Source organism: Rhinolophus hipposideros, assembly GCF_964194185.1.
Source record: "Rhinolophus hipposideros genome assembly, chromosome: 6".
Lineage (NCBI taxonomy): Eukaryota > Metazoa > Chordata > Mammalia > Chiroptera > Rhinolophidae > Rhinolophus > Rhinolophus hipposideros.
This window is the reverse complement of record NC_138052.1, coordinates 79179689-79203989: the sequence shown is the minus strand read 5'-3', so window position 1 is coordinate 79203989 and position 24301 is coordinate 79179689. Positions and strand designations below refer to the sequence as shown.

Genomic DNA, 24301 nt, shown 5'->3' with positions numbered 1-24301 from the left:
AATTTCTGTAGGTGATATATTTACTGACGTTAAATAAACAGTTTTGTAAAATTGTAGAAGTCCTAAACAAATTCGAACTTAAAAAAATAAGCATTAATGACTATAAAATTATCAGATTTTACAGTTTCATGGCATTGATGTATACTAAGTAAAGAATACAACTTTCTCACCAAACTGTTGCAGTAGTGTCTTTTTAACAAGTATCATTAAGATTATTTGTAAATGAGATTGATATCTGCTGTGTTGCAGGCCTGCATGAATTTCAATGACAGTGGAGCTTGTGTTACTCAGTGTCCCCAAACTTTTGTCTACAACCCAACCACCTTTCAACTAGAGCATAACTTCAATGCAAAATACACATATGGAGCATTTTGTGTCAAGAAGTGCCCACGTAAGTAACAGGATGAGAACAACCAGATTAATTAGATCATCATTTTAAACCAAAGGAATTTCATGTAAAGTTATTGTAATTTGAAACTTGTAACATGGTAAATTACTTGGGTATGGGGACAGTTGCTGTTGTTTCACAGATAAGGAAGTTAAAGTGCAAGAAATTAAAGTGATTGGTCCAAATTCTCAGCAAAGGAATGGTACATTTGAGGTCAGAGTACAGTGCCATTGCCTTCCCAACATTATTATTATTATACCTCATTGTTTTTACACGTGATGCTGTTTCTCAAAATGTGGCAGCAAGCTACAGAATGAAGCATGCTTCTCATACCAATGGATTTTTACTTAAAATTATCTTTGATTACTTATTTGTCATGGGATATAGTATATCATGATAGTTTTAATATCAAATCTAATTCTAAACAGTAACAATAGGTATAAAGGGCGTGCTAAGAGGTGTTTATCGAAGTGATAACTCATCCTGAGGATTCAAAGTGAGTATCTTCACTTTCATCAAGAATTCACTGTAACAGGTCCTGATATTTGCTCTAGTCAGTTTCTTTCCTTGGAGTGACCAATGGGACATTTCTTCAGTGTTTTACCTACTGGAAAGGCTAAAAGAAATCACTATATTTGTCCACATAATCATTTGAAAGAAGAAGGCTTTACAATCTACAGCATACAGATATTATCTTCACTCAATGCATGTGATGGGTTAGGAAGTATAAGGGACATAAAATTAAAGTGGCTACGGATTCTGGCTTTGCCTACTTTTTAGCCATGTGATTTTAAATGTGTTAATTAGTGTTTTTTTTTTAATTCCTTCTCTCTAGGATGTTGATGGTAATAATTATATCTGCCCTCTCTCTTTCCCAGAGTCATTATACATATGTAAAGGGTAGGCAAAAGGATCAGAGAGATAGTGTACAAAAAAAGTCTTTGAAACCACTGACAATGGTAGTCATTATTAATCAATATTTTTCATATTGGTTTAAATAATTATATATATTATAATTATTTAATATTTAATATTTATATTTATATTTAATTTATTATATATATTATATATATTTGATTATATATATATACTTTTTTTGGCATGCCTCTAAATTAGGATTTTAAAGTCACAGACACTAGGACAGTAGAGATTTTTCCATTTTAAAAACTTTAATATCCGAACATATGTTTTTGATCTAACAACCTCTTATCTAAAGTTAACTTGTGTCTCACGATCTACTATCCTTGCAAAATAGGGAGCTTGAAAGTATTGTACGACGGGGCTGTATATGATGAAAATTTTCCTTTACTTAGACAAATATTCTCCTATTCTACAACCTTCAAAGTATGGTGCCTTGACCCAAAGGCAGTCAAAACCATACTTTTCTTGAGAATTTTGGTGCTTTCCCTCAAGTCCTGAGACTGAGTCCCAGGGTTTGGATTAGAGTGGAAGAAGTACCAGAAAAATCTGAACTAGGGAATTCCCCTTTTTCTTTACTATCTTTTACTTTGGCTCATCTGAATGCTCTCAACTCCTAAATTGTGGCAAGTGGCTAAACACAGAGAACTATTTTGTGAAATTACATGTTCAGTTACCTTAGATATGGTAACTCAAAAACTTTCTTTCTTGGATCAGTTTAAGTGTATCAAATTGTAGATTAATTTAAACACTTCAATATTTACTTATTTAAAATTTAAATATTTGATAGACTTTGCTCATAAGGCATGGTTTCTAAACTGTAGCTATCTTGGAAAAACAAAGATGTTTACCTTCTAAATTCTGGTCTATATTCCATAATCCAGAACTCTGAAATGCAAAAATGCCAAACAACAAATATTTTCTAAAGTCATTTGGTTGCAAAACCTAAACCTAACTGATAGAAGGCTCTTTATAATCTTTATTTATTCGACTTAGCATAAATTGCTGCAAAAATATACAATAAGGGGTATTCCTAAACTTTGCAGAAAGGATGGTTACAGACTATACAATATATGCACCTACTGCATGCAGATTGGTTTCCCCTGATACAGAGATTAGGTTGTTGAGTGTTCTCAGAATTAAGACCTGCAGGGGAAGGAAAGGAAGTGGGATCAGGCTCTCATGCAGTCTCAACTAAATGCCTCTTTTGTTGTGGATGCCCTCTGATGGATGTTAAAGTGGAAGACAAGCATCTTTACATATTGAGCCTACTCTCATGATTCATATATATGTATATATATATATATATATATATATATATATATATATATATACCCTAGAATCCTTTCAATCTCAGATGTTCCAGTATTTCTTCTCGCACGGCAAGCCACTGCTCATGAGTCTACATTTATTCTAAGCTCAGGTTGCTTCCACACAAACTAAACGATCATTTGCACTACTGAGGACTATGCCCCTTAGTAGGATTTTTCCTTGTGACTATCTTTCAAATCCATTCCTTAGTGTGGCTCCAGGGCAGCTGCCATCTATTTCCAGCTGCCTGAGCCCACATACCAACCTTAGTGTCCTCCTCATAAGTGCCAGCTTCTCATAAGTGCCCTCTCTTGGTCCTCATGCAATCATAGGTATAAGCTAAGTGGGAAGTGCCAACACAATGGTTGGTGACATGGAAGTCTGGACCATCTACTTATGTAGTTTACTTATGCCTCTGCCGCTGCATAGATCTACTTCTAAATTCCCTGCTTCCGTCTTACAATGGATAGCTGTTGGACCCTTCCGACATTTTCACATTTTGATTCTAACAAAACCTTATTTATGATGGGCAAGTCTGGCTACAAGTTCAATCAATGACCCATACTTAGGTGCTCTATCTCTACCAAGACCCAGAAGCATGTCAGGAGCTGTTTCTTAAATGGTGTTTAATTCTATGCTGCAAAGGGCATGGCTTAGCTGTACAATTCTAAAGGTTTCTAATGTGAATTGTCCAATCGGGACTTGCCATAATGCCACATGACATATTTTCCCACCATAGATACTTCTAGTGTCATGTAGTATCTTGGGATTTATGACCCAGGTAGCAAATTGTTTGCATCCCAGTCTAGACCTGCACCATGTGCCTTGTTTGCTCTGGGTCCCCCTCAAGGCTGGAAGCCTTTCTTACCACTGAATACTGGACCAGAAGCAGTATTCTCAAGCATGGAAGGATGCTGCCTTTAAATCCAAAGTGGAGTAGCAAGTACTGTGTTTCCTCTTTATTGTGGAAGCTTGTAAGTGCAATACTGGGTCATTTTCTTGAGAGAGAATGTTCTGGCATGTTCTACATGACAGAACTCCTAAACATTGTACCAATGAACTAAATACTGGTCTACATTCCATAATCCAGAACTCTGCATTCTAATATCTAATGCAGGTAATTAGATATCCCTGCATTACTTTGTACAACTTTCCTAAAGTACTGCCCTTTCATATTTCATTTTGTTTCTTCATATGAAGTTTGCTACGGGACAGTTGCTATGGCACTCCACTGAAAGATGGAACACATTTTTAAACTTTTTTTTTTTTTTCTGGAAGTGCACTCTCTTGAATCCAAGGCAGTTTAACCTCAGCTTCATTTGTGCTTCATGTAACTTGAAATATTTTAGACTTCAAACTTGCATTATGACATGGAATAAAGTGGAACTACTGAAACACACACAGTAAATGTCATGTATTTTCCTCAGTCTATAAAAGAAATTCACTGTATCTTTGGGACAGTTCAGGATATAGAGCAGAAGTCAAGCAACTGCTGGTAGTTGTTGACACACGTGGCCCTTAGATTTGAATGTGGACTTTCCTAGGTGCTATTTCAGATAAGATATTTAGACAGAGAGCTATTTTAGGGAAAGGTACGTATATTCTATCAATGACGATAATCTTTTTCACACCCTGAAATATCTTGTTTTAAACTTGCTTGCTGGACATCAAAATTATTGCTAGTTTTACCTTTTCTTTTTTTTTTTTTTTTAATCAGATAACTTTGTGGTCGATTCCAGTTCTTGTGTGCGTGCCTGCCCTAGTTCCAAGATGGAAATAGAAGAAAATGGGATTAAAATGTGTAAACCTTGCACTGATATTTGCCCCAAAGGTAAGTGATAGCTGACATTATTTTGGCAGGTCAGGGCCCGATAATATGTTTTTTTTTTTTCATTCACTTTTTAACAGGCCTACTAAGTTATCATCTTAGAATATAACACGCCCCAACCATACCTTCCTGTCCATACTTTTCCATGACTTTGAACAATTCCCCCAAGCATTAACTGTGGTAACAGTGTGTACATTTTGTGTTGAATGATATATGCTAAAATGATCCAGATAACCCCTAGAGTTAACTTTGATAGGAATTCAGAAATAAAGTTGCATTTCATTCTATATGCAGGAAATCCTGAAGTTATGCAAAAACCAAGGGTTTACACAATTATTTTAGCATCAAGAACACACATCATTTGTTTGCCCTGTATACAAAATGATTTGCCATGCTTAAAAAGGGGTACAAAGAGAAATGCAATATGACATTTACTCTCCAGGTCTTAAAAATATTTTGAAAGAAGATATATGAAATGACAAGGACACTTACTATAAGTGTTAAATAAATGTTGCAGGTAATTCATGTTCTAGAATTTTAGTGGAGGAAAAATACCTTCCAGCTGTGATGTTCAAATTCCTCACCAGAATGAAACTGAAATTGAGCAGAATGAATATGTTGTCCAAATTTCCTGAATGTTACTAAGCTTTCCAACGTATCATGAAGTGCCTTTAAAAAGAGCAAACTTCAGACTTACTTTTAGACATGTCACTCTCTCCACATGCTCACGCGCATGCACACACACACACACACATTTTCTGTTTTGTTTTGTTTTAAGTACAGCCTTCAGAAAGCATAGGTAATACTCAATTTAAGTATAAACAATTGAATGACACTTATTCTGACTACGACTCACATCATCAATACTCTGTTTAATATATATGTTCTTAATTAGACCAGTTGACCACCAATAGGCTGTGAAATTATTTTAAGTTACCAGTGTTTAAAATGTATTAAAAACAATATTTGAGACTGGATTAGGAAATAGGTGATTTTGTGTCATAAGGATAAGTATGATTGTTGAAAGTTTTGTTTTTATTATTTATCTGTTGTATGTATATACTGGGTCTTGATATAAAATATAATTTTTATGAGTCATGGTCATTATGCAAGGACAATATTTTAAAGCAGGGCAAGTAGTAAATGTCGCATGAATGAATTATTTTACTTGTTAGAAAGCAGTTTATTTCTTATGATGATTTTTTCCATTTTATAATGAAAAAATACTGTTATTTTATAATGACATATTGAAAAAAAAAAGTTTGTCACTTTCTAGACTGTGAATCTTGTTTCTACAGCTTGTGATGGCATTGGTACGGGATCATTGATGTCAGCACAGACCGTGGATTCTAGTAACATCGACAAATTCATCAACTGCACCAAAATCAACGGGAATTTGATCTTTCTTGTCACTGGTATTCATGGGTCGGTATTAAATTTTTTGCAGAAAATTATTTTACCAAGTGTATACTAAACTTAAGAGAGTCTTCTGCTTTCTCTGTTTGAACCCTTTTGGCCCAGAAGAGTTCCACCCCTATGTTAATGCTCTTGTCCAACAAAATCAAATGAAAAATTTCACATACAGTGATAGTAAGCAAGTTTGGGAAACATCCCAATTACGAGACTAGTGAATGCTTAGGTTTTAAAAATACAAATGTATGTATAAGCTAAAATGTATTATTTGCAGAGCATTCTCGTCAAATCCATAGATTTCAGCAAACCTGACATATTTTTAGATATGTTTAGGGAAACAATATCAATGGGTGCAGTGGGGAATTTTATGAAAATTCCTAATCAATTAGTTTAAGACCACATAAATTAATATTCCTTCAAAAATGGATCTCACAAAACACAAATGAGGAAGTTGAAATGGTCCTGAGATTTCAGAACTTCTAATTGCCCTGATGTATCTTTCTCTCTTTTTTCTTAGGTTGAACTTAGCACTATTATAAGAAATCTATTAAATGAATTTCATTTCAGTACTAAAAACTGTAGGAATTTCTGGGCGCCTTCATTACAGAACCACCTGCTGGTTTTAACTGGGAAAAATACCAAGTTTGTTCTTTCAATTGCATAAAAATGTCAATGTTTTTACTTTATATTTATCTATTTGTCTATATTACTTCTTAATCCCTAAATATGATTGCTCCAGGCTACTGATAAAGAATATAACTCACATATTTTGATTCAAAATCTTACTCTAAACATATACCACATAATTTCTAGAAGCAAAATAATTTAACATATTTTGAATGAATATGTCCAAATAGGAACATCAAGAGAAATAGAACAAAGTGTTTCTATTTCAGTAAATGATTGTAGGTCTTATTGCATAAAGGATTTTTTTTTTTTTACTTTAAAAAGTAGTTTTTAATATGGATCTATGCCAGATACTGGACTAGTATATATACACTTTCTTCCCAGATATATTATATTTGGCCCAAGCAGTATTTTTTTTTTATGAGGTCAAGATTTCTAACTTCTTTTTAAGAATATTTACACTTGGTTACTCTTAGTCCACATTGTTACATGGCAAGGATCTGTTTGAGCTACATAGAACTAGCCATTTTGAGATGAGATGTATTCAGTTGAATTTATCATAGTCTGGCTCTCTGAATCCATTTACAGTATTCTCTTTCCCTCCGTGGACCCATTAGTTGGGTCACCTGGATCAATATTTATAATTTAATGTATATGTGACGTTAAGTAAAATGATATATCCACATTTTAACTATTTTTAAAACCATGTATCACCATAAATGACAGGTCATATCATGTTAACAGTATCTTCTGAGAAACAGTATCTTCTGAGAAGAAGACAGCCACTTGATTCACATTGCCTGATTCCACATGGATATACTAAATTAATTAACCTCAAGTCCATCAGTGTGTGGACAAATTTGAAAATAGTCTTATGAATTGCATTAGAAAAGTGGTTTTCATCCCAATCACGCCCAACAGCTCTCTGTTAAATATTAAGCATTTTAACACTTCCTTTTTAAATATGAAAAAAATCATGGATGAGATAGCCTACCTATATACATAATTTTATAAGGTGATACATTTTAATTATCTAATGGTAATTTAAAGAAGAAATAAGAGAAAGTGTTTAGTTTATAACACGAAGATGCCATTGCCAGAAATAGACTAGGCATGCTTCTTTCCTTGTTTAGAATGGGAGCCACAGGGAAAGCTCAGTGTTGAGTGTTATCCATAGGAATAATCCCCTTTTATAACTTGTTGTGTTTGACATAGCTTATACACATATGCTTAGAGCAAACGTTCCCCAAATAACCACGTCCATGATGTGTCACAACGAGACACTGACAAGAGAGTACTTAGACAACAGACTACATGATGATAGACAATGAAAAAGTGATAATGCCAAAAAAAGGAGAGTTTTCAAAGAAATTGTGAAAATACATTTCTCTCTCTTTGTACTGAGCTTTATATTGGATCACCACACACAATGACAGTGTGGACAGAATGTTCTTGCTCATGGCTCAGAATTTAGCTAGAAAAGTTCTCGATTTCACAGGCACTTTGGACTTCAAGTGGCTGTAGAATGAAAAGCCTTAGAGGTACTTTGTAGTTGGTGAGTAGGATTCTGTCAACTTATTTTATGAGAGTCCTGAAACTCTAATATTACATATATAAAATTTCTGTGGTCCACTGGGCTTCATGTGAACAGTCCACAATTCATTTCTTTCCTGGCAACCTGGACGTGTGTTCAGGAAAGGTTTCGATTAACCCCGTTATTCTATGTTTGCCCTGAACTTGGAGTGTTTCTCCATAAAGCCAGAATATTTGATTGTATGAACAGAGCTGTTCTATACACTGCTTTTCATCAGAAAACAAATGCTGAAAGCCAATTCTACTGCCATGCTGATATTTCTTCTGCGTCCAAAATCTTGCACTTAAGATAGGACAGCCACAAGAGTTCTCACACCTGGTGAATTTAATTTGTTGGCTTCTTATTTATCAAAAGCATAGTTATTTATTCTGTATATCTTCAGTTATAAACAGAGCAAGTTTGCCTGAAAATTTAATTTTAAGCTTTTGAGAGATCTTCGTGTCCTATTTAGTAAAATCTTGTTTGTCACTTTAAGCTTTTGAGAGATCTTCACGTCACATTGAGAAGAATCTTAATTGTTTATGTATGCATTATAGGGCAACTCATTTATAGTGTTTCTCCAAGCTTTCTATAATGTTCCATGTTAAACTAGTCAGACATTGTATCAAATGCGCTTCTTAGTCGGAAACAGTAATTTCATCAAACATTTTTTTTTTCTTTAAAGTTATGAGACGGTTCACAGTATAGAAGAAGATGCTGATGAGTTGAGTTGAGGGAGGTGGTTCCAGATATCAAGATTGCTGGAACTAATAGAAGGTTTTTCCGAGGTGCTAAGGCTAGGATGAATAAATGCCAATGGATTCAGACTCAAATTCCCAGGAGACAGGCCTTATGCCTATCTGTCAGGGATTACAGGACACCTTGATTGATAGCCCTACTAAAACTGCATTCAGTGGATCACCATATCCTAGTGTTTATTCCCCATACCAAAAAGCAGGTTCTTAAAGACTCATAAAACAGCAGATGTCCACAGCAAGAAAAAAACTCAATTGATTGCTATAGGTGGATACATGCTTCTAAAAAGTAATAGTTCCTTGTTCTTAGAAGGTTTGATCTCGTTTGGAGAAGTGGCCATTGAAAATCATATGAGGTCTCTACTTGCTCAGGATCGCACCCGATACCTTTTTTTTTTTTTTCATGAATGCACTTTTTTTTTAATTTGACAGAAAACTAGTACAACTTGAAAATGACTGAGGCAGTCTTGAGAAGCATTTGAACCTAGAATAATTTCCCTGTTCACTCTCATTTGCACCATATAGGGATATCTTTTAAAGTAATAAAACATTTAAAAAAATACTATGGTATACAATAAAAAAAGCAAAAGTATTGCTTGAATTACTGAGAAATTTTTGGTATTATTATGTTTATGTTGGGCATAATATTCAAGTATGCAATTATTTTGTGTTGTCAGTATAGCATACCTGATCTTTTTTTTCCTAAGATGAAAACCTCTGCAAATATTCCATTAAATATTTAATTGAAAAGAATATTTAGTGTGTTAGTATGATTTATATGGAAGGAAGCAAATAGCCACTGTGTTATAAAACTTAATATAAATAAACCAGATAGGAACAGGCTTGCTCTAAATGATTCACATTAAGAGTAACTTTCATACAATCTTGTGACTATTATGAAAATTACTAATAGATACATGTGAAGATACAGCAAAAAGGAAAAAAGTTGACTTCATGTATTTATTTTTATTTTTAAGAAATTACAGGTGCTAGTAGCAATTCAGAATGCTTTGAGGAGCCCAAAAGCAATTGTTCTAACCATAATGTAATTTATTTGCAGAGTATATTTCCCAATTAATAAATTTTAAAGGTGAAACAAAATAGATTTCAGGTGTACAATTCTGTATTACATCATCTATAAATCCCATTGTGTGTTCACCTGAAATCTATGTAAATTTACTAACAATTGTCACCCCAATAAATTTAATTTAAAAAAAAGACCAAAATAAAAATAAAATTAAAAAAAAATAATTTAAAAAAAAAATTGATACAAAATAAAATGGTTCATAAATGGACTTGCTATATTTGGAGGTTAGTCCAAGATAGTCAAACCTAATTATTTCTCTAAATCTAGAATAGCTTTTGATGAAGAATTCATATTTTATGCCATCAAAATATTCCTCAAGGCATCTTTTTATTCCCTTTCACATCTAGCACAGAAAAACTTGGAGAAGACTTTGCTAACCTTTCTATTGCTAATTAACATTTGATTTGAGTGAATTGTCACTTTTAAAAACAAATTTCCACTCTTTTATTTAATTTTAAATTTGACTGCATGCCTTCTTGATTTTCTAGAGATCCTTACAATGCAATTGAAGCCATAGACCCAGAGAAGCTGAATGTCTTTCGAACAGTCCGAGAGATAACAGGTATTTTTTTTTCCAAATGTTATTGTGCAATGAACTATGTGAATTTTAGTGTTTTCTTGACAATATTACATAATATTGGAATCGGTAACTCATTTTCAAAGTAAATTCTAGATTTAAAAATTAACATTATTATAAATGAGGGTGTCTTGACTCCCTAGCATTTGTGCATATTTTGAAAGTCCATGGGATTTAAAATCTAAAGTATTCTTGAAATTTTGACGTTACTGTTTCTAAAAGTGTCAATTGATCTTTGAGGCCATGTTTTTCTTCTTACCTTTTCATAAGAAGTGCTCTTGAGCATGGGCAATATGTAGCATTCATTTAGCACATATTCCTTGAGCATGTAATACGTTAAGGGCTGTTATAGTATGTGATACAGAATCATAGACATGAATTGGACATGGATTTGCTATCAAATAATCTAAAATCAAATGAGGAGGGTTAGGCATATAGGTATAGGCCTTAGAATGAAAGACAAACAACTGATGTCATAAACATATAAATAAAGTGGTAAAGGATGTCAGAGACATTAAAGCTGTATTTTTCCTCTCTATCTAGTTATAATAAATATTTTTGATTTTAAAATAATAAATTAAATTCAGAATTGTTTAAATATTTTAACATATACAATTGTATTATTTCTTACATCTGAGAAACATAGATTCTTGGTGCTCATTATTTTGATATTCATTATCTGTTGAGTATTGCAGCCCAGAAACTATGGATACGACACTCATTCTTAGAAGAAATATGAGATAGAGTGGTTCAAAAATAACAATATTCACTGACCTTTTCTTACTTCTTATCTTTTGCTTTCTTCTTATCTTTTAACACATTTTCATCAAATTTCAAGAATATTTTAGTATTAAACACTATTACTAAGACAATGATATTCTAAAAAATTTACTGCACTGTTTTTTTGTAGGTTTTTTGAACATACAATCATGGCCGCCAAACATGACTGATTTCAGTGTTTTTTCTAACCTGGTGACTATTGGTGGAAGAGTACTCTATAGGTAGGTGTATACATTAAAAGATGTCTCACATATTTCAAGATTATCATCATGCATACATTATGTCAAAGCTATCAGCCTCATTGATTTTACTGATTCTAGAAATATGGGGTTTCAACTTTTAATTACCAGTGTAAGCTCAATAAAAAATACACCGATTGTGCTTTACGTATACAGAATACACAGTTTGGTTTTTCAACCATCTGGTCACTTAAAGTGATTTTAATGCTTTGCAGGTATGAACTGCATGATATGAACCATAAAATTAAAGTTTCTTTTTGATTTTATGTTATAATTAAAAGATGGAATTGGATGACTTGGGAATGACTTGGGTGTATGGGGTAATAATGCTGTTTTTCTAAGAAATCCACATTCTGTCTCTGATACTTTCGTTTAAACCAAGCATTATTGAAGTGATGTTTCATGAATCGGTCCACCAAACAACATGCTTTGCTGGTTATTATAAGCAAAAAAACCAGGCCTCAGAGGATACTGTTCTAAAGTTCTAATGTCTATATATTTTATTCACATAATAAAAATATAAGGATAGTATTTATTAAGCCATTGCTTTTATTTTATTTCAGATTTCATCTGCATAGAATTCTTATTTATGAACAGTTAAAAACTGATTTACATGAGGATATTTTGATTTAATTTTTCTGCTTAAATCTGAAAGATGCCTAAAATCAACATTATCATCAAATATTCTGTAATATTTCCCAGAATGTCCATTGAATTTTTCCATTAAAACAGGCATATATGTAAGAAGTTTTAAAATGGAAAGGGGCAGATTGCTTAAAGTGAACTATAAAAAGGATAGTTCAGAGATATGATCTACTCAAGTGTTATATGCAACCAACTTTACTATCACTTGATTAAAATGTTATAAATCTGCTCACATTGTAATCAAGGTGGTTATTATGGGAGCAAAGAATTGAGAGAATGAATTACATCTCAGTTAAGTATACAGATTCACACACATGAATTTTATATATATATATATATATATATATATATACACACATATACGTGTATATATATGTATTTATACATGTGTTTATAATATATAACACACATAGAAAAATTCTGAGTATTAACTGCAATATATATATATATAGATTTATGATAAGTAAAAGGGGACTGTTTTCATCTCCAAAATGCAAAATAATATTTATTACTTGACTGAAATGTGGAAAACATATTTATTCTTTAGAGAATAGGAAAGGGATTTAATTACAAAATGTAGACTATATTGAAATAAAAATAATTTCCTTGAACAGTTGACTCCACATGTAGTTGTTGTTTAACTTTTAGAGATGCATTCCCGTTTTTCAAGCCTTCTGAGTATTTTTTCAATTTCAGTTTAATTTCATTCTCTTTAATTTTTAATATCTCCTATCCTTACTTACATGTTCTTCAACTATTACTATTATACTTTTGTTTCTGAATAAATTAAAGCTAAATAGTTATAGTCATACTTTGCAATATTTAGCCTTGGAAAGCATTCTAAATATATTAAATAGAATATAGTTAATAACTCACTTTGTGTAGATGAAAAGTCATTTTGTACATTCATTTAATTATTTAGTCTTAGCACAGGTTTTCATCCTTGAGGAATTTAAGATGTAAAGAGTAGAAGGGAAGGAAGGGAGCAGATATGTCAGTGGTAAATATGTAGACAAAAACAGATATGTCATCAATATTCATATTTCTAAAAATGAACATTTTCCTTTTGGGTATTATTGTTAAAACTGCCAGTGTGTAGCATGTAAAAAAAAAATTAACATTCTGAGCACAAATTTATTGAATCAATCTCTGTTCATGTCCTATTTTCATTTTTTTTTTTCAGAGTAAGATGTAAAATCCTTATTTTACGTCAAGAATGAATATCCTGACAGGAAAATTCTTATTACTGTTCCATTTTCCCTCTCCTCTCTCTTTAGTGGCCTCTCCTTGCTAATCCTCAAGCAACAAGGTATCACTTCCCTGCAGTTTCAGTCCCTGAAGGAAATCAGTGCTGGAAACATCTATATTACTGACAACAGCAATCTGTGTTACTATCACACCATTAACTGGACAACACTCTTCAGTACTCTCAACCAAAGGATAGTGATCCGGGACAATAGGAAAGCTGAAAACTGTAGTAAGTACATTACCCAGGCATTAACACACAGACACTTCAAATATTGTCTCCATTCTACATTGGACCAAACAGTGAAAAACAGTAACGGGTCAGAATCGTTGCCTTCTTTTTGTCAACCCTTAAAAAGGGTTGCTATGAAATGATCAGAATAGGTGACTTTTTAATAACATATCGCATGTTTTTAATATATATTGTGTATTTGCAAATCTTGCCTAACCATAAGAAACCTCCTGTGGAGATTTATATTCAATAGGTGTTAAGTGGAACCAAGGAACCTAAATATTTAATAAGCATCTGGGTAATTTTTAGGATCAGTTTTAGGGTCAGTTCATGGATGTTTACCGCATTAAATTTTATGTTTGGTTTTGGTGAATTTGATAACATAGAATAACAGAGTATTTGCCATTTGGGGGTGGTGAAAAAAGTGAAGATGTTTTCTTCTAAAATATATGAAAATGCTGTTCAAGAAGAAAGTTCATTTCATAAATGCATTTCTTTAGGCATGTTGCTAACTCTTTTTTTCAGTTATTTTGCTACTCATTGATCCACTCCATTACTTCTTTGTTACACAGAAACAAGTCATGTTTTCATGGGCATATAACTAGGCCATTCCTATCTTATACTTTGATATTCCAATGATTAATACTTAATTCTTCCCTGTTTTTCTACTGAGTAATACTCTCTTCTATATCCTACGGGTATCACTAATATGCTCATAAGTGTCAGACTTATGACAAATATCAAATAAAGAGACTCAGAATTCAAGTGATCAGTTTACAAATGCGTATTCTTGTTGTGGATATGACAAGTCAGAGCTTTTTAAAAGGCATATCCCCTAAGAAACATTTTACTCTCAGGATGTCTTCTGACTTCTTTGATGTCACCATTGAAACAATCACAAGGATATGCACACACAAGAGAAGTTCGTTATTTGTATATGCGAATGGACAATACAGGACATTTTTAAAAAGTATACAAATTCTAAAGTGGCCAACATGATGATTTAAGTTTAATAAGATAAGTAGATGGGAAATTTATTTATTTATTTATTCATTTATTTATTTATACACCGCCTTGCTTTAGGAAGGGTTTAAGGCAGCTCAGGTTAGAAATTTTCATAAAATATAAATTACAATTTGTGAGGAACTCACATTTTAGCTATTTCAGATTGTTTAAAAAAAAAAACAAAACGTTTTCCAGAGAAAGATCTATTGCAACATGAGGTTCCTGTTTTGAGTAAACTTAAGTTCGTATACATTCTTCTATTCTACATAGACTCAAGAAGTATAAAATCATATTATATATCAAAATATGCATGTTCACAGTGAATGAGTCTCTTGATTTAGCCTGGATTATTTCTTTGATTTTATACATTTCTGATTCATGACAGAAAGCTTCCTTTTCTTTTTTTCTAATACTTAAGCTTCTTACCCCAAATTACTGTATGTGTGTTTATTCATGCCCCAGAGTAGATTATTCACAGAAGTAAAATAGAATAATCTTCAAGACTAATTTATAAATATTTCCCTAAGTCAAGGTTATACTCTCCTTTTCTTCTACTTCCTTCTAAAAAACAAAACAATAGCACCACTACCTTTCAAAGTTAAGATTTAACTATGAAGACAAAGAAAACCTATAGAAAAAATAAATAAAAGAATCGGAGAAATGCATTCCTCTATGATTCATTTAATCGTTTTACAAATACCACAAACATACTTTTATTGCTTACAAATCTGAATGAGAAGCAAATGGAAGGAAGAAAACGCAGAAATAACTTAAATGTAAAAAAGCAAGATAGAAAAGCATCTATGTAATTATTCCATACATCTTTAAACTTCTAAACTTTTCAAATGATCAAAAAATGAGTAAATAATAACAGCAAACTAAAATTTTGACATACCTCACCTTTCAGTGTTATGGCTCTTAGGCTGAGTTTAGCCAATTTTCAGATTGTGAACATATTTTCTTGTTCTCTGCATTTAGAGTACACTTTGCAGTTGCAGGAAGAAATGAAGCAGTTAGGAGAAACACAGCTTTGTACTGCTACTGTATAAAATTAATCATATCATGTTTCATTTTTAACATGTTAGAATAAACAATATTTGCGTGAAATCCATTTATCAAAATTTGGATTTCAGTCTCACAGTACACTGAATCCTGGATTTTCACAAATGAAAATAAACTTGACCTCCGAGATAAGGCTGCTGATGTTTACGTTGAACCTTTAATGGTTGCCCACATGTAATTAAAGCTCTTTTATCATACATAGAGTTGTCTGCAAATGGGAGAACTTATATATCTGCATTATTTTAAATGCACTATAAACATTTCATAATTAGATATTCTCTTTCTACACCTTGCACAAAGATATAAATGAGCCAACACTTGTAGTCACTACAAGACATATAAACACAATCATATAACATATGTGTGTATGTAAATGCACTCACAACACATATACATGTACACAACCCTGAAACACATACACATAAGTACAGAGGCACGCATGCATTTGTGTGGGCGTGGACACACACACACACACACACACACACACACACTCTTCATAAAGTACTCTGATCTAAGTATAAGATTGTTATCTTAGAACACAAAGGCAGCCTTGATTTTAACTGATTTTTTGATGTTCAATCTGATTTAAAACAGAAATCACAATAAAAGAACAACTTTACCTCATCTATAAGATGTGACAGTGGAATGAGCAGTGTTACTCTTTTAGGTCAAAAATGTCAAAGCAGACTGTGGTTTGAAGAGATTGAGATTGAGAGAAAATCTAGGGCATGAAGCTAGAACATTTTTGCCTCCTTTATTTGTACGGTTGTGGTACTAGGAAAACAAGTGCTGGCTGGAAGGAGTTTTAGAGTAGTTTTATAAAAGTATTTGAGGTTTCTTAAAATATTTAAGCATAAACTTTTAACATCAAAATATAAACAGTGAAGACATAAATATTACACCAACCGTTCAGAATCTAAGTTACATTTGAACTCATACAGCTCTATCTTAAAAATTTGTACATATGCAAATAAACCCAACATAAACAAGAGAGAAACTGAATTCATTATTAACTTATCAAAATGGAAATTAATTTATTTTTCTAACTAATAGTACCTGTATCATTGTTAGAAATCAATACAGTAGAAACATATAAAAAGAATACATGATTTTAGTATAGATATAGATAATAAAACATATTTTCATATATAAATGGTATCATACCATATACACATATTTAAAAATTGTTCAGCCATCTTGTCTTCTACTTAATATATTATAAACATCTTCCATGTTAGTATATAGAGCTCTTTGTTTACTTTTTATATTATGTATATAAAAATGTGTTGAATAAGTGCCAAATTAATGTAATTTATTTTTTTCATGTTATTAGTACTGCAATAATGTGCATCTTAGTTCATAAAACATTTTGCACTGTGCAGTTAATTTTTTGGCTAAAGACTTAGAAGTGGAATTTCTGTGTGAATCAGGTTACATATAATAAATTTTGATAGCTATATCATCTTTCAAAAATACTAAATCAGTTTACATTGTCCTAAACAATGTTTGATAAGGCACATTTTCCACTACTCTTTATAACACTAGATATTACCCGTGGTTTTAAATTTTGATGATCTGAAGAATGAAAAACAGATCTTTTAAATTTACGGTTTTTTGGTTGACATTGAGCCTCTTTTTATACGTCGATTAACCATTTGTATTTGTTCTCTTGTAAATTACTTAGTCATGAGCTTTTTCATTATTAATTTGCAGTTGGTCTTTTCATTCTGAATTTGAAAGATCTTATCGCAAATTAAATACATTAAATTTGTCTCTTAAATGTATTATATATAACTTTCCCTTTGTATGTAATTTAAAAACTTTGTTTTTGATAAACATTTTGTGTTTTTATCTAGTTAAGTAAATTAATCGTTCTTTTCCTTTTTACGTTCATAATCTTGGCATAGTCTTAGTTTTTTTTACTTCTTATACTTTAAAAACTATGTTGACATTTTTAATCCATCTGGAAGTTTTGGTATAGCATAATTTAAAAAAATATTCAATTGATTAAGATATCAGTCAAGTATAATTTTTGAATAATTCATCTTTCCTTACTGAATTTAGGTGTTTGATATTTTCCAGCAAAATAGCAAAAAATAAAAATAAAAAAAAATTCTAGATTCTATCTCTCAATCTATGTAGTTTTATTTAATCTTTGCCACTAGCCTGTAAAGTTTAATTATCCCCATTTTGCAAGAAAATAATAAATATATAGATGTTCAGAAAGTTGAATAATATTCCCAATGAAATTGATGGCTGTTAAAAATCATATTTAGGATTTGAACCCAATGTCTATTTAATTTCAAAATCTGTGCTCTTCATCTCACCATGAGTTCTCCAAAAATGAAGAGAAGGTGATTTTCATAAGAAAACCTGATGATTTACTGAAACATACCTATATAACATAATGTGTAGGAACACATTGTAGAGACAAATGGCCTGGGTTTTAATGCCAGCAAAACTTGACTATGTAGATGTTGGACTTTTGGTAAGCTATTTAACATCTCTGTACCTTAGTTTTATCATTTGTAAAACAGGGTCAATAATAGTACTCATTTCATTATATATGTGCTAGCTTTCATTATATCAGTATGTTTTATTATAAGTAGATTGTATAGTATAGGCACATATATAAAGGCATTTTATGCTATGAAAATAATTTTTAACTTTTACTGAATGAAAATTCTTTTTGAGTAACAGAAATGGAAGGAGAAATATCAAAGTCCTTCTTGTCCTCGGCTAAAGAAAAATTTACATTATCCAAGTGCTGAATTATAAACTTGAAAATAGCACAGCAACCAGTGATATACATGGGAGAAATAAGAGTGGTTATTAATGGGAGCCTAGACACTGAGGAATTTAAAAACAATCTCTTGAAATGTTAAATGGATAAAAATGCTTGACTCCTTTAAAATGCGTCTTTTGTTTTTCCCTTTTCTCCTGTAATTAAAACATTTTAAAACTGGCTTTATAAATAGCAGATTCAGTGCTTATAAAATATTCAAAAAAATAAGAATTTTAGTACAGTGGTTCAGGAGACAAATACTTAGTGATGGAAAACACGTAGTTTTGTCCAAAGAAAATAAAAGGAATATAAATTTCCATATTTATCTATGATTTTGATGTTCTTAAAATATGATAGTAGAAAAATCCACCTTATTGATCATGACTTTAGAAAAAGGGAATTGCAAAACTGTACTTAATTACTAATAACTGAACCTTCCGGATGGGAGCATGATCCCGCTTTATGATGAGTCACTGCATATCCAGAATTTAATTGGGACAAAGAATTTTGGAGTAGGCAAATTAGGGTATCTGACACCAATAGAAAATAAAACAATGTTTGCTTAACATATTTGATTTGTTTTTTTCTCTGGTGACAGTGACAATAGCTACTAAATAGTAAGCATTTCACATTGTATAACATCACAAATATTTGACTTTTTCTAAAATCACAATACAATTAGTATAATCACCATTATCACCTCTAATATGTTCTATATTATAGAAATAATAATTTTGGTTATAAATTAATGTTTACCTTGTTTTAAGAAAATATTGCTATGGTTGCAGATTTTCTTACTTTCTCTAAGTCCCATATTCTTGCTTTTAATTTGTGCCCTCTTTGCCCACCCCCATAGTCTCCTGAGTGAATGTGCATTTCCAAACAAAGTGCTGCCAGATGAGAGAAATCATCCGTTGGATCTCCTAGCCAATCTCCACTGGAAAATAAATTAATTTTGCCAGACTTTTCAGTATACCATAGCTCAGCAGGAATTATATTGTACACAGGTTAGAATATAGTGAAATCAGTATTCCTCTAAGTAATCAGATGATAGAAAATCTTAATTATACTTCTGAGTTTCTTTTTTTATGTTAACAAAGTAACACATTAATACACTGTTCTTTGTTAAAAAATTCAAATAAGATTTTCTAATGGTATTTGAAACATCATAATGTCTAGTTACTAACAATGCTACAAAATGTTCTCTGTGTTCTTATCAAAAGGGTAATAAGCGGTTACAGTTTCAGAAATGGCACCCCTTCTATTTGTAATTCTGAAAGAACGAAGGGGCTCTCAACAATAAAAGTAAGGGTGAGTGCAGGCTTCAGTTTTATTGCAAATGACAACATTTTATTGACTTGTTCCAGATCAGTGGTTGAAAAATTGTATAGCAAAAAATTTTAATTATTAAAAATGCAAAGTTTTTCTTTTTCCCTTCAATTTCCAGAGTTTGTTGTTAATTTAGATAGTACAGTGGCTTATATTCTGCCCCTTTCCCCACCAAAAATATGTGTTGAAGTCCTAACTCTTGACACTCATGAATGTGACTTTATATGGAGATAGAGTATTTGTAGATGTAATTAATATGTAGATGAGTTTATACTAGAGTAGAATCACCCCTTAATCCAATAGAACTCTTGAGAACTCTTGTCCTTAAGAGAAGAAAAGATACAGAGATAGATATGCAGAGAGGAGAACACCATGTGGGATATATACACACACACACACACACACACACACACACGTATATACGTGTATCACACGTATATACGTATATATATACGTATATACATATATACACGTATATATATACGTATATATGTATATATATACACATATATACACATATATATATGTATGCACACACACAGGATAGACAGATATCGGTAGATACCTACTGTGTTTCCCCCGAAAATAAGACCTAGCCAGACAATCAGCTTTAATGCATCTTTTGGAATAAAAATTAATATAAAGACCCCGTCTTATTTTACTATAAGACCAGGTCTTCTATAATATAAGACTGGGTATAACATAATACAATATAATGTAATGTAATATAATATAATATAGCATAATATAAAAGACCGGGTATAATATAATTAATATACTATACTATACTATAATATAATATAATATAATATAATATAATATAATATAATACCGGGTCTTATATTGATTTTTGCTCCAAAAGATGATTTAGAGCTGATTATGAGACTAGGTCTTATTTTGGGGGAAACACGGTGTCTATAGTGTGTGTGTGTGTGTGTGTGTGTGTGTGTGTGTGTGTGTGTGCTTACGTGTGTGTATGTATATATATACATACACAGAGGAAAGACAACCAAGTATGGCAGAGTCAAAGAATGGAGTTATGCAACTATAACCTAAAGAAACCAGGATTACCAGCAACCACCAGAAGCTAGGAGACAGGCACAAAACAGATTCTTCCCCCGAACCCCAAAAAGGAACCAGCCAACTAACACCTTGATTTTGAAATCCAGAAATGTGAGAGAATAAATTTCTGTGATTTTAAGCCACACATTTTGTGGCATTTTGTTATACCAGCCCTTGGAAACTAATACAGACAGTGGTATAACAATGGTAATCAATTCAGAGAGTGACGACCCAGGATTCTGCATTTTCAATATATGCCAAATCATTCTGAGGCAGGTATCTGTGAGAAATCCTTTGAGGAACTCTGCTCTATCTATCACATCCCCAATTATTCTCCCTATTACTCTATAGTCAGAAATATATTTTAATACACATTATACTGGTGATTAATTTCTTCTTATGAGGGTTTGTTTCCTGAAAAAGGATCTATGATAGGAAAATTCACAGTTGAGTAACTTAAAACCATATGTTTAATAAGTTTTGGGAGACAAAGATAAAGAATGAACTTAAGACATTTTATAAGTAGTCTTCTGTTTTTCCTTTTACTAACAATACACGCAATACAATAGAGGGGATATTTAATGATAGTTTATACATTGACTAATTATAGTGCATTATATTATGCTATTAAATTTTATTTACTTTAATTTACTTTAGAGTTTTTACAACATACTTATGAATGATTTTACATTTTAAAGTTAATGTGAATTCTGAGAGGTGCTTTATAATGTGCTCAGTGTTCTAAGAATAGTTGAGGACTTTCTAATATTTTAACAGTGCTGTCACTACTTCCTGTCATATCTCTCAGAACTTTCTTCCCGGGTCCCTCTCAGGTCAGAGATATAGTAACTAGGACACTTAGACTCAATAAAGCTTTGGATAACATCTGTTTAACCCTATTCAATAAAGTGAATGGGTAATTCTTATCAGTTTTTCTTCCTCTCCTGCCTCCTCTAACTTTTTATAGTCTTAACTCATTCTAACATTTTACAAAGACCTATATTTTTATACCCCTTTACATACATATATATGTATGTAACAAAATGATTCATATATATATATATATATATATATATATATATATACCTTCCCTACTCATAGAGCTTACTGCAATATAATTTTATGATGCCCTCACCCCCAAGGATGTTCAAATTCTAATACTCAGAATTTGTGAATGTTACTTTATATGGTAAAAGAGACTCTATGGATGTGATTGAGTTATGCATCTTAAAATCGAAAGATTAATCTGGATTATCTGGGTGTGCCCTAAATGTAATCACATGTGTTCTAATTAGAGGGGGGTAAAGGGAGATTTGAGATTAGTAAAGGAGAAAGTAATGTGACCATGGAAGCAGAAGTTAGAGTAATATTGTTACAAGCCAAGAACAAGGTAGTCTCTAGAAGCTGGAAAAGACTGGGGAAAAATCATGTCCTGGAGCCTCCAAAAAGTATTAGCTCAGCTGATATCTTGATTTTAGTTCATAGGACGCAAGCAAGGAAAACCAGCGAAAATAAACAAATGAGATTACATCAATCTAAAAAATCTACACAGTGGAGGAAACCATCAATAAAACAAAGAAGACAACCAACTAATGGGAGAATACATCCACAAATAAAATACAACATATCTAAAATAAAAAAGGAACTCATACAACTCAATAACAAACAAAAAATAAATAATCAAAGTAATAATAATAATAATAATAATAATAATAATAATAATAATGGCAAAGGGCATAAAGAGACATTTTTTCAAAGAAAACCTACAGATGACCCATAGACATATGAAAAGATGCTCAGTGACACTAATCGTCAGTGAAATGCAAGTCAAGACCACAATGAGATACCTACCACCTCACACTAGTCAGAATGGCTATTATCAAAACGTCAATAAAAACCATGTGTTGGTTAGGATGTGTAGAAAAGGGAACCCTTTTGCTCTATTGGTGAGACTGCAAATCGGTGCAGCCATTATGAAAACAGTATGGAGAGTCCTCAAAAAACTATTAATAGAGCTACCATATGACCCAGCAATTTGGCTTCTGAGTATTTATCCAAAGAAAATTAAAACATTTTTTCAAAACATACATGCATCCATATGTTCATTGTAGCATTACAGTAAATATAGAGCTATAAAAACAAAACAAAACAACAACAACAACAAAATGATTTATTTTGGATTTCATACCTCCAGGACTATAAGACATTACATTTGTGTTATTTTAAGTGATTACATTTGTGATTATCTGTTACAGTAGCAATAGGAAACTAATCCAGTGCTCTTTTAGAGACAAAAGGCAAACTCAAATTACTTTAGGCAAAAGAAGAGAGCATAAAATGGAAACCAAAAGAAAGCAAGAATAGCTATATTTATATCAGATAAAATAGACTTTAAGTGAAAAAAAGTAACAAGAAACAATGAAGATTATTATATAATGATAAAGAGGTCAATTAATCAAGAGGATATAACCAATGATATATATGTATATATAATCTATATCTAGATATCCATCCAACAATGAAGCACCTAAACAAATCTGAAGAGAGAAATAGACAGCAATGCAATAATAGTAAGGGATTTTAATATACCAATTTCAACAATGGATAGATCATTTAGACAAAAGCTCAATAAGAAAGAATTGTACTTGAACTATGCTATACATCAAATGGCCCTAAAAAGCATATGTACAAAATTCCACCCAACAGTATACATTTTTACAAGAACTCTGGAACATTTCCAGGATGGATAGATAGTATGTTAGGTAACAATATAAGTCTTAGCAAATTAAAAAAAAAAAAAAAAAGAAGAAATTGAAATCATATCAATTATCTTTTCTAACTCCAATGGTATTTAACTAGAAATCAATAACAGAAGAAAAACTGGAAAATACACAAATACGTAGCTAAACAACACACTACTGAATAACCCAATGAGTCAAAGATGAAATTAAGATAAATCAATAAATATCTTAAAACAAATAAAAATGGAAACAGACCATATTAAGAAGGAAGTTTATAGTGATAAATGCCTATATTAAATAAATAAATAAACAAACAAACAGACAACCTAAGTTTACACTTAAAGAAACTAGAAAAATGAAAACAAACAAGTCAACGATGGCAGAAGGAAGGAGATAACAAAGGTCAATGAAAAAAATAAATGAAATAGAGACCAGAAAAACAATAGAAAAAAACCAATGAAACTACACTTTCTTTTTTGAAAAGATAAAATTGGCAAACCATCAGCTAGACTTACTAAGAAAAAAGAGGACTCAAATAATATAAATGAAAGAGGAGGCATGACTGATACCACAAAAATACAACGCTCATAAGAGACTGCAAAGAATGATTATATATCAAAAAAAAAAAAATAGGACAATCTATAGAAAATGAACATAGCCTAGAAACATATAATCTACTAAGTCTGAATCATTAATAAA

General features: G+C 31.6%; 1 protein-coding gene across 4 annotated transcripts in view; it reads left to right on the top strand.

Annotated features, from left to right (window-relative positions):
* The window catches only part of ERBB4 (erb-b2 receptor tyrosine kinase 4), a 1057350-nt gene that overhangs the window by 758132 nt on the left and 274917 nt on the right, over nt 1-24301 (top strand). For all 4 annotated transcript variants that reach the window (XM_081052780.1, XM_081052778.1, XM_081052779.1 and 1 more), the window contains exons 7-12: nt 250-391; nt 4335-4448; nt 5744-5870; nt 10389-10462; nt 11388-11478; nt 13419-13618. In XM_081052780.1, the coding sequence (XP_080908906.1) occupies nt 250-391; nt 4335-4448; nt 5744-5870; nt 10389-10462; nt 11388-11478; nt 13419-13618 (748 nt within the window). The remainder of the gene's footprint in view (nt 1-249; nt 392-4334; nt 4449-5743; nt 5871-10388; nt 10463-11387; nt 11479-13418; nt 13619-24301) is intronic.